The sequence below is a fragment of the Triticum aestivum genome, chromosome 1D (assembly GCF_018294505.1).
Source record: "Triticum aestivum cultivar Chinese Spring chromosome 1D, IWGSC CS RefSeq v2.1, whole genome shotgun sequence".
Taxonomy (NCBI): Eukaryota; Viridiplantae; Streptophyta; class Magnoliopsida; order Poales; family Poaceae; genus Triticum; species Triticum aestivum.
In genome coordinates this window covers 228077004-228092547 of record NC_057796.1, presented here as the reverse complement: position 1 = coordinate 228092547, position 15544 = coordinate 228077004, and the positions used below count along the sequence as shown (strand labels likewise).

At 48.6% G+C, this 15544-nt stretch overlaps 1 protein-coding gene and 1 long non-coding RNA gene across 2 annotated transcripts; both read right to left on the bottom strand.

The window, feature by feature from the left end:
* Positions 1–7504: 7504 nt before the first annotated feature.
* Positions 7505–9129, bottom strand: LOC123167743 (uncharacterized). The gene has a single exon (XM_044585607.1). It carries the CDS (start codon positions 8855–8857, stop codon positions 7943–7945), a length of 915 nt encoding a protein of 304 aa, XP_044441542.1. The 5' UTR covers positions 8858–9129; the 3' UTR covers positions 7505–7942.
* A 4225-nt stretch (positions 9130–13354) lies between these two features.
* Positions 13355–15544, bottom strand: LOC123181143 (uncharacterized). The gene is made up of 2 exons (XR_006491510.1): positions 15357–15544; positions 13355–15256 (listed from the first exon to the last, which is right to left on the bottom strand). It is a non-coding gene; the product is annotated as an uncharacterized lncRNA (long non-coding RNA).

The following is a 15544-nucleotide window of genomic DNA, read 5'->3' as shown; positions in this document are numbered from 1 at the left end:
ATGCGCGCAACCAAACAGGTTGTAGATATTGGTTTAGATATTGCATTTGCTCAACCGATCTCATGTGAGCCAGGCTTAAGCTAGTCACGCCCGGCTGCTACGGCTGCCAAACACGCCCCTGGTGATTATGATGGGCACCTACCATGCCTTCTCTCCATCCGACACATATGCATCAAAAATCGATTGGAAACCCCATCGATTGATACTCTAGCATGTAATTGTGTTGTTGCCGGTCTGCTAGTGAGCCATGCTTCTTGTTAGAGTAGTCATTATGGTATACGACTTCTAGTCCAAGTCAGTTTTGTACCCCTACCCCAAGTCGGTTTGTACCCTCTTATATACTCTTGTATGCCACACCAAATCATCAATAAGCAACAGTTTTATTCAGCTTTCATGGTATCAGATACCGGTCCCAGGGTTTAGGGTATGGCTCCGCCAACGCCACCGCCGCCGCCCGGCTACTTCGAGCGCCGGGCCGCACTCATCGCCAAGGCTGCCAAAGCCGCGGCCGCTTCTCTCTCGGCCCTCACCATAGCTCCACAAAACTACCCTGCACCCATCATCGCCGCACCAATATCTCTTGCTGACACAATCTCCGACGTCAGCCCCTACATCCCCATAGTTCTTGATCTCGCCGCCCACAACTACTACCATTGGAGACATCTCTTCGATCTCCACCTCGGCCGCTGCAACCTGCGCTCGCATGTCGCCGCCAACTGTCTTCCCCGCCCCGACGATCCGCAATGGTTGAAAGACGATCTCGCGATCGTCCAGTGGTTCTACACCCGCATCACCACCGAGATCTTCAACATGCTCGATCACGACGGCGCCACCGCTGCCAACATATGGCACTCCCTCCGTCAGCTCTTCCAAAGCAACACCGACGCTCGGAAAAACGCTCTCCACACCGAGCTTCGCAATATGGTGCAAGGAGACGCCCCGGTGAACCTGTTCTGCCAGCGCGTTAAGACCATTGGTGATGAGCTCCGCGAACTCGGCGATACAGTTAGCGACTCACAGCTAATCAATATCGTCGTCGGCGGCCTCAGCGAAGACTTTGACAAGCAAGCCTCGTTCATACCGATGATACGGCCCCCTCCTACCTTCGCTGAAGTTCGTTCCTTGCTACAACTCGCGGCGGAAACACAAGCTCGCAAGGACTCTCGCCCCAAGGTCTTTCATGCTGCGGCTCGTCCTCCTCTATCGTCTACACCAGCGCCGCCTTCCAGGCCGGCTCCTGCCGCCGGGCCGTCCGCATCGTCATCTGTTCCCCCCAGGCTGGCGTCCTAGTCCGAACTACCGCGGCAAAAACCCTATCTACAGGCCGCCGTCGACTCGTTCGGTTCCGCCTACGACATCACCAGCACCGAGTCCTGCACCACCCACCAGTGCTCCATCTGCGGTTGCATGGCGGCCTCCTCATGATCCTTGGACGGGGCTTGTTCAAGCATGGCCCATGCCCTGGTCCGCTCCGTCCACTCTCGGTGCTCCGCCGGCATACTCAGGTGCCTGGCAACCCGGCCTTCGGCTGCCTACTGGTGCTCCCGGGGTTCTCAACCCCCGACAGCCGGCCAATGCCTATCACGCCGCCCCGACGTATGCTCCTTATGGTCATTACAGCACCGACGGCGGCGCCTACTACACACCTCAGCCGGCCCTGCTCCCGACGCCACCCCCACCACAGCCGGCCAATGCCTACTACACTCCCCAGCCGGCCCTACTGCCTTCACCATCGTATCCGCCGGCACTGCTTCCGACGCCACCCTCACCTGCGACGCCGAGCTGGGATCAAGCTGCCTTTCTCCAGGCCATGAATAACTTTGCTGCACAAGGAAAATCAGGTACGGATTGGATCTTTGATTCAGGGGCATCTAGTCATATGTCTGCATCTAGTAATTGGTTATCTTCTTGCACTAAATCTCCTTTCCCTTCCATTATCCTTGGAGATGGATCATCTATTACTATATATTGTGTTGGTCAGGCTCAACTTCCCTCTTCCACCAAACCTCTTTTACTTCGCGATGTTCTAGTTGCACCCGCCCTCATTAAAAATCTTATCTCTGTTCGCCAATTTACTTGCGACAATCTAGTTTCGGCTGAATTTGACCCTTTTGGTTTATCTGTGAAGGATTACCTGACCAAGGCCGAGATCGCTCGCTTCAATAGCTCCGGTGATCTTTATTCTCTTAATGGAGTTCCTGCCGCCACCCCTCCAACATCCATGCTGGCCTCCATCTATCTCTGGCATCGTCGCTTGGGCCATCTCAACCCCGCCGTCTTAGCTTCTATGCTTAGTGAATTTACCATACCATGTAATAGGGACTCTCATAATTCTGTGTTTTGCGAGTCTTGTCAATTAGGCAAACATGTGCGTCTTCCCTTTAGTTCCTCTAGTTCTTGTAGCACTTATCCCTTTGAATTAATACATTGTGATTTATGGACCTCTCCCATTGCAAGTGTTTCGGGTTTTAAATACTACCTTGTTATCCTAGATGATTTCACCCACTTTGGCTGGACTTTTCCTCTACGCAACAAATCCGAGGTCCATTCTCTTTTCCTTAATTTTCAACGCTATGTGTCTGTTCACTTCTTCCTCCCAATTCGCTTTATCCAATGTGATAATGGTCGCGAGTTTGATAACATTAAAAATCGTACTTTCTTCTTACAACATGGCATCCTGCTTAGGTTCTCATGTCCCTACACCTCCCCTCAAAATGTTAAAGCAGAACGCTCTCTTCGCACTCTCAATGATATAGTTCGCACTCTCCTCATTCAATCATCTATGCCTCCCAAGTTTTGGGCTGAAGCCCTACACATGGCCACCTTCCTTCTAAATATTCGACCTTCTAAAACTAAACCCAACACTACTCCCTATTATTCCCTCTTTCTTTCCCACCCCGACTACTCCGCGGTTCGTGTTTTCGACTGTCTCTGTTTTCCCAATGCCTACGCCACTTCTGCAAATAAATCGTCACCACGCTCTATCCCATGTGCTTTTCTCGGCTTCTCTGACGAGCACAAAGGCTATCGCTGTCTCGACCTTCACACCGGACACGTTCATGTCTCTCGTCATGTCACGTTTGCTGAGCACATTTTTCCTTTCTCACAACGCACTACTACACCATCCAACACCCCTAGCTCCGCAAACACCCCCTCTCCCCGTCCTTTCCAACTATATACTCCCCTACCTGCCGAACACAACTTATCACCACCACCATTAACACCCACCATAGCCAATCCCAACCATACACTCACCCCACCCGAGATGTCCCCAACACCCCCGACCCCTGCTCCCTCCCCAACACCCCCGGCCCCTACTCCCACTCCACCACCCAGCCCTGCTCCCACTCCACCACCCAGCCCTACTCCTTCGTCCGACTCTTCCGCTGCGCCGGACTCACCAGTACCCACCTTACCCCCTCGTGCTATTCCTACATCAGCCCCGATTAATGATCATCGCATGCGTACTAGGGCCAAATCAGGATTTCATCAACCCCAAGACCGCCTAAACCTTCATACCTCCGTATCTCTCACTTCTCTTCCAAAGAATTACAAAACTGCTCTACTTGATCCCAATTGGGCCGCTGCCATGCAAGAAGAATATAATGCTTTACTTCAAAACAACATCTGGCAACTTGTTCCTCGTCCTCCCAATACAAATATTGTTTCTGGCAAATGGATTTTTCGCCAAAAGTTCCACTCCGATGGGAGCCTCTCACGATATAAAGCCAGGTGGGTTTGTCGTGGCTTTTCTCAGCAACAAGGAATTGATTACGAAGAAACCTTCTCTCCTGTTGTTAAACCTAGCACCATTCGCACCGTTCTTAGTGTTGCTGTCTCCTCTTCATGGCCCATTCACCAACTTGATGTTAAAAATGCTTTCCTCCATGGTTCCCTTCAAGAAACTGTCTACTACCAGCAACCTCTGGGTTTTGAAAATCCATCCTTTCCAACTCATGTATGTCTTCTTCAGAAATCTCTCTACGGTCTTAAACAGGCCCCACGAGCTTGGTTTCAACGCTTCTCCTCCTTCATTCAAACAATAGGCTTCACTCCATCTCTCTCCGACACCTCTCTTTTTGTGTATCATCAAACTTCTGACACTGCCTATTTACTTCTCTATGTAGATGATATCATTCTTACTGCCTCCTCTCAAAAGTTCTTAGATCATATTGTCTCTCTTCTTAGATCTGAATTTTCTATGACTGACCTAGGACTCCTTCATCATTTCTTAGGCATTGCTATTGTTCGAGATTCCTCCAGCCTTTTTCTTTCCCAACGCCAGTATATTCTTGATCTTCTTAATCGTGCTGGTATGCTTGACTGTCAATCATCTCGCACTCCTGTCGATAATAGTTTTAAACTTTCGGCTACCGGTGAACCCTTTTCCGATCCTACTCTCTATCGTAGCCTAACAGGAGCTCTCCAATATCTCACTATTACTTGTCCTGAAATCTCTTTTGCTGTTCAACAAGCATGTCTCTATATGCATGATCCCCGGGTTCCTCACTATAATCATGTTAAACGCATTCTTCGGTATTTAAAAGGAACTCTCAATCATGGTCTCCACCTCAATAATTCTTCTCCAAACTCGCTTACCGCATACTCTGATGCAGACTGGGCTGGTTGTCCTGACACTCGAAGGTCCACTTCCGGTTTTTGTGTTTTTCTTGGTAACAATTTGATTTCTTGGTCTTCGAAAAGACAGGTTACAGTCTCACGTTCGTCGGCCGAGGCTGAGTATCGCGCTGTGGCACATGCCGTTGCAGATACAATCTGGATTCGGCAGTTACTCTCCGAGCTACACAGGCCTATTGAGTAGGCCACTATTGTCTACTGTGACAACATATCAGCAGTCTACATGACCAGCAATCCAGTTCAACACCGACGCACAAAGCATATTGAGATTTATATTCATTTTGTTCGTGAAAAGGTTGCTCTTGGTCAGGTTCGGGTGCTTCATGTTCCCTCTACGGCTCAGTTTGCTGACATTTTCACCAAGGCACTGCCTACTAAGCCGTTTCAAGATATCTGTTTCAGTCTCAACGTCGTCGAGCCTGCCGTTGATACTGCGGGGGATGTTAGAGTAGTCATTATGGTATACGACTTCTAGTCCAAGTCAGTTTTGTACCCCTACCCCAAGTCGGTTTGTACCCTCTTATATACTCTTGTATGCCACACCAAATCATCAATAAGCAACAGTTTTATTCAGCTTTCACTTCTGGTAGTTTCTCATAGGCACATGCCGATCTTGTTAAGTGGCGCTCCATCTGTTCAACGACAAAACACGTCTTAGGTCCTAATGAGGTCTCAAGGTTGCAACTTTGATCGTCACTTTTCGTATCAATATGTTGGTGAAAATATTTAATGAGATATTGTAAACAAATACTCCCTCTGTATCAAAGTATAAAATGTTTTCTGACACTATCATTGTTTTATAAAAAGTCTTATACTTTGATAAGGAGGGAGTATAATTTAAATGAAAAACTTAGTGATATTACTTTTCACATTGCCAGTCTAAATAATTCTACGAAGGATGATGGTCAAGGTTAACTACGTCATCTGTTTTATGACATGTCATTTACACCTCGTATTTTTGAAAGGGGTAATAAATTACTCCTATTTGTCAAATCTCTAAAACATCCTATATTAATTTACAGAGGGAGTATTTTCGACACTGGCATGATGTCTAACATACACATTTTGATGGTTAATTCGCAAAAAAAAAAATTGATGGTTACTTTTTAGTGCAGTGTTTTTTTTTTGCAAAAATTCCACCGATCTATTGATGATGAGCAATAGCAGTACAAAGATTCCGAAAAGTAAAAATTACAACCAGGTTCATGGACCCCCTCCCCTAGCGACGACTACAAACACTGAATGAGCTGAAGGCACGCCGACGTCATCACCCATCCTTCACCATAGTCGGGCCAAAACTTGTTGCAGCTGACAATCAGGAAGTCATCATGCTAAGGCTCCAAAGGACCAATGCACCAGTCCAACATTCAGCACTAAAGAAGATAAAATGTAGATCGGAAAGACCATACCTGTAAAGATACCAATGACCGCGAGCGCCAACCGAATCCAAAAGGATCCGTTGGAGACCAACGCCGACTACACATCTACACGTGCCCTCTGTCGGAGCTAGGCGCACCACCGGGCCGCGGACAAGACGGGAAGGACATTACTCTGACTCTGGAACGCCACCGCTGTCTCGCTGCCCCGAGTAAGACACCAAAAATACCTCCAAGATCTATCAACAACCTTAGGAATAAGGACATTCCCATCAAAGACGGGCCTTGACAAGGTATGATCCTAAGCATCATTGCCACCGTAGCTACGATCAAGTGCCGAAGAACTCGGCAAGCCTAACTGAGGAAAACGGTATATCCGCAGGCCGAAAGACGGTGGAAGTATCTCCTATGTGATATCAAAACATGTATGGTGATTCGTGATGACCAAATCCGACCGCGACTAGGGAAACAGCGGTCGGATTCATGTAGCGGTCGGATTTGGTCATCATGAATCACCATAACGACCACGACTAGAGAGAAAGAAAAGCGTTGACCAGAAAAAGGAAACATGAAAAGCACATGATTGAAATGTCATGACATCTTGAATCGTAAAGCAAAACGATGGGAAGAACCTTTGGACGATCCGCAAAGAAAAATTATATAATTTCTAAGATTGTGTGTTACATGATTAGGAAGAGAATCCAGAGAGAAAGACATAAGATGCACTGGGACTTTAAAGAAAAATCCATTTGGCCAGACCTCATGTTTGGATTCCTCCCAAATCAGGGCCTCTATAGTTCATAGGAGAAGTGGAGGAAAATATAAGTATGTGTTTTCCCCTTTGGTACTACCATTCCTCAATTTGATTCAAAGTAATGGAGTAAATGAACAAGGAGGAAACATTTCTTTGATTACAGTTTTAAAGAAAAACGCGAGAATTTTACGATCTACTCCGACCTCCTTTAGTAATTCGTACATAAAGGTCTAATAATATCCTAATTATATATTTTCATATGATTTGACTTTACTTTGATTGTGCTTATTAAGATCAACATGCTTTCCTATTTCTGTGGACCAAATACCCAAGTCTCAAGATTCCCGCATTTTACAATCCTTTTTTTGTGCACGCACTCTTATTATATTCTTGTCTTGTTTCTTCTCATGATCCTATACTCTTATGCAACGAGGTTTGCAATCCTACGATTAGGGATAGGAAGAAAATTTCCTTACGATTTTAATCCTCTACTCCCTCCAATCTATATTAATTATTATTGATTCAGTACAAAGTTATACTAGATCAGTGAAATCCAGAATCCGCTTAATGCAAGAGGCCCTCAATCTCAAGCATGCTCACATCTACCTATTCAGTTATCAAGCACACATCCTTTGTGATGATTGATGAACAAGGCAAGTGAGATGAATTTTCTTGTGGATTTCCTACGAAATTCTTGCGCTACGGACAGGGGTCTCGAAAATTTGAAACAACAAAATTGAGCAAAAGAACAAAGAAACGGCTACCACTCTTCATTTATTTAGAGGTTAAAATAACTTACATGTAGCGTTGATTCCTCACTCAACCATAATCTTACGTACATACGGATTTAATCTACATCGATCGAAGCTGCAGGACGCGGTGCATGACCAGAACAGTACTGCTTCAGTGTGCAACGTAGCTAGACAGCCATGGCCGGATCCTTCTACCTACGCAGTCCTTCCATCGTTCCATCTAGGCATGCAATGGCGGCAGTCATCTTTGTCTCTTGATGATGATGCTAGTAGGGCTAGCTAGCTGACCAACTTCTGTACAGTCTCCCTTCCGTGCGTGCATGGACACGTGCATCCATCCATCCTGTGGTGGATGGATTAGCACGTACGTACGCTACACGCGTGCATAGGCGATGTGCGATGCATGTCGTGCTGACCGGCCACTAGACGCGGATGGGAGCAGGGCGGCGGCGGTCGCGCTCCATGGCCTGCCGCTGCTCTGACTCCTGCCGCTGCATGCGCAGGTGCTCGTGCTGCCTCCGGATGAAGCTCTCGGCGCGGCGAAGGAGCTCGTCCTGCGCCATCCCCAGCACGTCCCTGGTGCGCCACCCCTGCCTCTCCGCCACCGGGGACGACGCCGCGGCCGGGTGCGGCGGGGAAGGCGGGACCATCGTGGCCGACTTACGCATCTCCCTCCGCGCGACCACGGCCTTGTCGGCCGCGCGCCGCATCCGCGGCAGCTCCTCGCCGCCCCACGTCTCGCTCTTCCGCACGGCCACCGGCCGCGCCGCGCCGCTCCTCACGATGGACTGCCACGCCGAGTCCATCGACACGTCGTCCACGCCAACGGCCTCGGTCGCGGCGGCAGAGGGCCTCGGCTTCTCCTCCTCGCTGCGTTCCTTCTTGGCCTCGGGCTTGGCCTCCGCCGCGGCGCCTCCCACCGTGGCCGTGCCCTCGCCGGCGAGCTTCTTCCGCACGCGGGGGCGGTCAACCGGCCTCTTGGCCGTTCTCGCTTCCCGCGGCCGGCTCGTCGAGACGGGCGCCGGCGGCGCGACGACGGCGTCAGGAGCGGCAGCAAAGACGTCGTGTTCCGAGGAAGGGAAGAGCATGCCGCCCATGGCAGCGGAAACGTCGCTGGCCGTGGACGAGAGTCCGGCCGCAACGGCGGTTCCGCGGTGGCAAAGGAGCCAGAGCGAGACGACGATGACCTGGGCGGCGATCCACAGGACGCAGGGAGGGGAGAAGAGGAAAACGGTGGGGAGAGGCGGGGCCGAGACGAAGGAGTTTGCGCCGGCCGTGGCCGCCAGGACGGCCACGACCACGGCGACCGCCGCCGCCTTGAGGAAGGAGCAGTTCATCTCGGGCAAGACCAGACTTGACTGCGAGAGGGGAGTGCAAGAGGGGGGGGAGCGATGGATGTGTGGGTCGAGTGCTTATATATAGCCGGGACGGGAGGAGGAGCCGAGGTTCTGACGGACTGACCCCTCTCAAAAGCATAAAGCGCACGCTAAAGATATTTTCATCTTGTCTTTAAACAAGATATTTTCATCTTCTCAGCCTCAACTGGTAGAGTAATTTCCGAAATAAATAAGTTCCGAGGAAAAGAACAAAAAAAGGAATATCCAATGTTGCACCCGGTGTGAATACGCCCCGCTCGTGCTACGACCGTTCTTAACTGAGTGGAACAAAGCTACAGCTTAACATATATAGTACTACTACTAACTTGAAAGTAACCCACATAATGCAGGTATTAAATGGTTTGATTAAGGAGGAAGAGAGAAGCAATGAGCAGGTTTAACCGCAGTTGATAGTAGGGTGCGGAGTCCGGTCGTCTCGCGAGGTCAGTCAATCAAACACCCATATACTATCAACTACTCCTAGTGCATAGTATGGTGGATGAATACAATATGCACGCATGCCGTGTTTTCGCTGTGAACCATTATTGAGTACTGAACCAGTCGTCGATCCCTTCCCCTTGTACAGAGCGAGTATAACTCTATTTTCTATAGACCATATATACGAAGAAATGGAAACAAGCAAGCATGCATGATTCAGCCAAGGGTGGAGCTGGAAAAAATAGGGCGCCATATATACATACGTCAGCTGCATGGCGATGTGTCAATACCCACCCACTTGGGTTTTGGTTTTGGTTTTGGTTGGTTGAGACCGCGCGCATTATCACTTCTTGTTTTTTGAGGTGGCGGCCTTGTCAATCAAGTACTAGTACTAGTGCTGTATGTATGATGGTTAACACAAGAGATACCCATGACTTATCCTAAAACAGAGGTGCCCATGACCTATTGGCCTTGGGTCTTCTTTAGCGCCAGCATCATGTACACCGTGTTATCGTATCACACTCTCACACACACCAAGGAAGAAAGCTACGTCCTAATTCCCTAAGTAAGTGCTAAGAAAAAGGCACTGAAACAAAGCGGCCATATACATACACCATACTAACACACTAAAGCAAATAGACTATGATGATCCAGTTCATCCAACCGTTTTTGGTATATTTTACCCCAAACAAGTTTTTGCTTCTATTTTAGTGTGTATTTATTTAGTTTAGTTAACAAAGCTGTTTCTAACGTGGTGGTCAAAACATTTGTGAAATAAGGACGAGGCAACAGCAAACTAAACTTCAGAAGTCGCAGCACGCTAACAGTAGCTTCATCAGAAGAATAACAGCGGGGGTTTATTCCACGGCACCTACCTTTTATGCACCCACGAACATGCCTTGTCCGATCCTACCTTTTATCAATCGGTCGGTCAGTCAGTCAATAGAGACCCAAGGCTGGAGCAGCAGCAAGCACACACCGAACAGACACTGCCTGCGTCGTCGTTGTCGTCATCGTCGTTGCTTGCTTATCTTAATCTTCTTATTGATAGCTTTGCAAGTCTAGGTCAGCTCGCTCGTTGCTTATCCGTATGCCGGCGCCGGTGGGGCCCGCCCGTGCTCCCCAAGCACCCACTACGCTGTCTATCTAAATCTATCTAGAAGAAAAAAGAAAGGAAATTAAAGCGCCATTCTCGAAGAAAAGCGCATGCAAACGCAATAGACATGTTCCTCCGAGGCTCCGACGAGACGTCGGCCTCGCCACGGGCCCGCAATCCATTGGTCGGAGCAGTTGAACGCACATGGCTCGACCCACCTCTCCCGCTAGCAGACGAGCCATGTCGCAATCCGTAATCCAGCGCCTTGATTTTGTGCCTCTGCTTTTGCTTTGCTTGCATGGATGTGCAGAAAGCCAGAGAGCAATAGTACTACTATAGTAGCAGCAGTAGGAGTATCCAACTAGACAGAGGCTCGGAACCTGGATGCTAAGCTGTTTTCTGCTGCTATGTGAGTTTGCTTACACAAGCAGCACCCATGCATACACTTTCTTCTTGCAAACGGGCTTGTCCTTTCGCAATGGGAAGTGTTTGTGGCCGGTGCGCCGGCCGAACCGTTACGCTGGTCTCACGCAAGCCGCGAGATGGATCGCAATCATGCGGCCAGAAACAGCTCACCCCTTTCCTTATCTGCAACACATCTCCTTCTTCCTTCTCCATCGCTCGCCTCCTCCGCCATAGCACCAGGCAGCTCCGAGCACTCCTCCCTTCACACCCCACAGCTGCACCTCCTCCATGGGGAGTGCTGCTCCCATGCGCCATGACCTGCGAGCTCAAGGTCAGGGGCGGCCATGGCTTACGAGCTCGGGGCGGACTGCGACTGGGGCTCCAACAAGCTGCTATGGACTGTATCGGGGCGCCGCGACGGAGGTGCTGGGACCGCGCCGGGGGAACCATGCCGAGCCGTGCCGACGAGCCTCCATGGATGACCACGGTGAAGGTTGCGTCGCCAACGAGCGGACAACGATGCTGGAGCCATCATTTTATTTTGCTTCAACTGGCGAAATCCATAGCTGGAACCACAGATGTTTTTTGCTGCAACCGATAAGCGAGTTGGAAACACAGCTGGTTTTTCTACAACTATATCATTTTTTTGCTACATCCGGCGTCTCTATTTGCTACAATCTTTCGGCGGTGTAGTTTGGCCGATGACGACAAACAACTGCAACTGGAAGATCAGAAAATTTGCAACCCATGCCGCGAAAAGGTACGACCGGCAACAAAAAAAGCTACAACTATCGGACTGACGTGTTGCAACCAACGACGGCAAACTTGTGGCCGACAACAGCAGATAGCTGCAACCTACGACCAGGTGCTGCAACCGGCGTCTAGTTTTTGCTACAACCTGCATTTTGCCGTGCTACCATTGGCCTCGAGTTTTGCTACAATCGGAATCAACAGTTGGAAAAAAAAGCTTCAACCGGCGGTGTTTTTTGCTGCCACCGTTGATGAATTTTGCTACAACCTTTAATCAGGGGGTCCGGCGGGGGCGCTGGACTGCGAGCGGCGGGGCGCGCGACTGCAAGCTGCCGGTGCACATCGGAGCTACAACCGTCAACCCAAAATGCTACGACCGGTGTGCATTTTTTGCTGGAACCAGAGAAAGAATAGGCTTCGACGGACGTGCGTCATAGCTGCAACCATACTAAAAAATGCTACGTCTGGCACCAAAAAAAGCTACATCCGTTTATGAAAAAAGCTTAACTGGATACGGGGTAGCTGGAGGCCACCGCGCAGCCGAAAAAAGCTGCAACTGGCGTCGAGAATAGCTACAACTCGCTTCTAAAAAAGCTTCAAACTGAAAACAGCTAGATAACAATGGCGACCGGCGACGACGGTGCTGCGTGGCGGTGCTGCGATGGGCGCATGGCGAGCTACAACAGCAGCGTGGTGGCGACACTGGAACCCTCATCCGGTGGTGCTGCAATCAGGGGGTGTGGCACACGTCGAGATGCAAGGCGGAGCTGCATCCGGCGAGCTGCGGCGGCCTCGGCGATCTGCGGCATCGACCGGCCCACGTGAGCTGCGACGTCGAGCAGGCCCGGCGAGGTGCGACGGGGTGGTCGAGCTGGCCCGGCGAGCTGCGACGGGGCGGGTGCGGTGCGGCGAGGGGGGCGGGTGCGGTGCAGCGAGGGGGCGGGGGTGTCTCGTGCAGATCTGACGGCCCTGGCTCAGCGTATCGGACGGCTAGCGCTCGACCGGCCCAACAGTTGGGCCGGTGTGCCGGCGCAGATCAGCGCCCTTTCGCAATAGTGTAGTCTACATGTTGTTAGCAAACCGCACATACGTTACGTACTGGCTGACGTATTTATGTTCAAGGATCGGCGAATTAAACTGTTCTCCCATTTTACTTGCACCTAAACGGCTGTGCCTGGATCTGTTGGCTGGTGGTTGGTTACATACAGCTGGAGAACATGACAGTGTGTATCTGAAGCTTTTTTCCACCTCCAACACCATAATCAACTGCTACAAGACCACAATGCAAAGATACTACTGACACAAGTGGTTTAGTGTGCTGTGGAGAAGACACTGCTAGAACAGCTGCTGAAAGCCACTGGCTATCTATCTACTATGAAGGACAAGATTTGCAAGTACCTCGATCCGTCTGGTCCGACTCCCTCCCACTCCCAGCCGACTATGGCAGGCAGCTGGTGTCTTCCTGGATGGTTTCATGTATTCATTCCACCAGCACCCAAGCAAACTGGAAAGATAAAAACACAGAGATGGGATGGCTGTGTTGCGCGACATGGCCCTCATCTGATGAAAGCCAAGCTAGACACCAAAACCAGAATGGACAGCCCCCACGAGGGATGGCCTATCAGCAACAACCGCCACCGTCGTGCCGGCTGTCTGATGGATGGACGGACAGCCGGCAGGCGAGGAAAGGATCATGCTCCAGCCGCCCCTCTCTTAGCCCAGTGGAGAGGAGTGGTGGGGTCTTTCGCTGCTTGCAAACTTGCAATGCCTGCACCACACCGGCATCTCACTTTCGAAAAAACCTGTGGCAATTTCTGATTGCTTACAGATCATCTTGTGACAGACCTTATTTACCTTTACATCCCTCTTAATATATAGGCATAGAGCTGCCAATTCCTCAAAAAAGAAAGATAAATAAGGTCAAAAAAAGCAAAACAGTTCCGTCAAAAAAAAAGGCAAAACAGCTGAATTGCTGTATGCGGAAAATTGTATCCTGTTTCATGTGAATTTCCCAGCTACTGAATCGCCTGGAGCTGCAGCTTTGCAGATAGGCGGACAACGCAGTGCACGTCCGAGTCAGCATGGCACTGCTTGTAGCTGTCTATCTCTGTCCAGTCCACTATGTTCCTCCTGATTCTGCACGAATCGTACAATCGCCACTGTACCACAATAAATCTGATATCACCATGGCTTAAGAATAGAATAGTCACATCCAGCTTTTGATCCAAAAGAGATCGCGTGAGATAAATGGAAAGCATGGATTGGACGATCAAGATGGGGACATGAAGGATGGTTTCTAACCACTTCCATAAGGCGGATTTTGTAATTCCCTTAGCTAGGGCATTGATCGGAACGGTGCTCAAAGGCTGATAAATCTGGGTCCCCGGCTCTGATCCACAACTTCATCGCCTGAATTAGCGCTGTCATCAGTGACTGTTAACGACACTGTTACAGTACCACTTTGGTGCTGATTTATCATGCCAATAGAGCCTGTTTGATTCACTGCCAAATTTTACTTTCCATGGTATGCCCTTGGTTCACCATCAAAGTTGTGGTGTGCCGTACTTTCCTAGCCATAAAATCTGCCTGTCATACTCTTTTCCCCTCACTTCTCGACTAAATTGTGGTGGAAGCATTCTTATCCAAAATAAGTTTGGTGTCATGCACTCTGCCACGATTAGGCGGCAAAGCGTAGTAGCCCACCACACACCCATGGAACTAGAGAAGACAGGAAGGGTTAGTAGGCACTTAATCTAGTATAGGCCTTTGTGCTATGCAACTAGGGCATCTGTCTTGTATCTGTGCATAGAGCTGAACATTTGAGAAACACATGGTGTCTAACCACAGAAACAGCTTCAATCTTAGAAACCAAGAAATCCTAGCATTTGTTTATTCTAATCAAGCAAAAATGAGAAGTAACACGAACCAAGCAGAAGTATGATAATGGATGAATGACAGAAAGTAATAGGGTGGAAACTTAAAAACCCTACAATGTGGAATCATAAGTCACAGTGATATAACATTAAGCTTTAGTATTGCATACTTTATAATCATAACAAACTTCAACCCTTCAACTGTTCGTTACACACATATTGGTGAAATCATAGCAGCAGCGCTTCTTGGTTATTTTGTGATTTATTTAGTCCAATGTGCAATTATGTAGTTTACCACACATACTTACAAAATAAATATTGAAGATGCAGAAGAAATAGCATGCAATCGATTTCTGCCAATTTGCAAGCAATCTTAATGAAAATACTGAATTTATTGCATTTAGTTAACATAAGCCAATAAAAATGGTTTCATATAAGCATGTTGAATTTCAATTGGACCACCTCCAGCTAGGAAGCTAGAGACCTACAACAGTTCCATTATTAACATTATCTAAATCCAAAAACGAAAATGTAAGTGCCTGCGGAGAAGTAGGGAAAAGATAAGCTAAGGCATTTACCTTCACCAATCGACAATGATATGTCAACCGAAACTACTTGGTCGAAATGTAAGCCCAAGGGTATCACACCAAATACCTTGTCCCCTATGATAGCTGGAGCCAGGAGGATATGATGGACCCCGTATCACACTATTGTAGTTCGATCATACAAGCAAGCTTCAAGTAATGAGAAGTATATATCAGAAGACTGTACATAAGCTTGATTTTGTTTTACATTTTCCTGTGACCAAATCATAAAGGAATAAATTCATAATTAAAACAGGAGAATCTATTACTATTAATGAAGTAGAAGAGCAAATTTAATAATAATAAAATCTTACCCGTCATTTTAACTTTGATCTGTACCTACAACAATGATTTCTCTTCATGGAAAACTAATATAACTACAGCCCCAGTAAGTAAAACAAATTCAGGAATAAACTGTGACTAGGACATAATTGACGAGTATCATTTTGTCCACAACTTTCAGCAACATTATATCCAATAAAATAAGCTATAACAAAAAAAA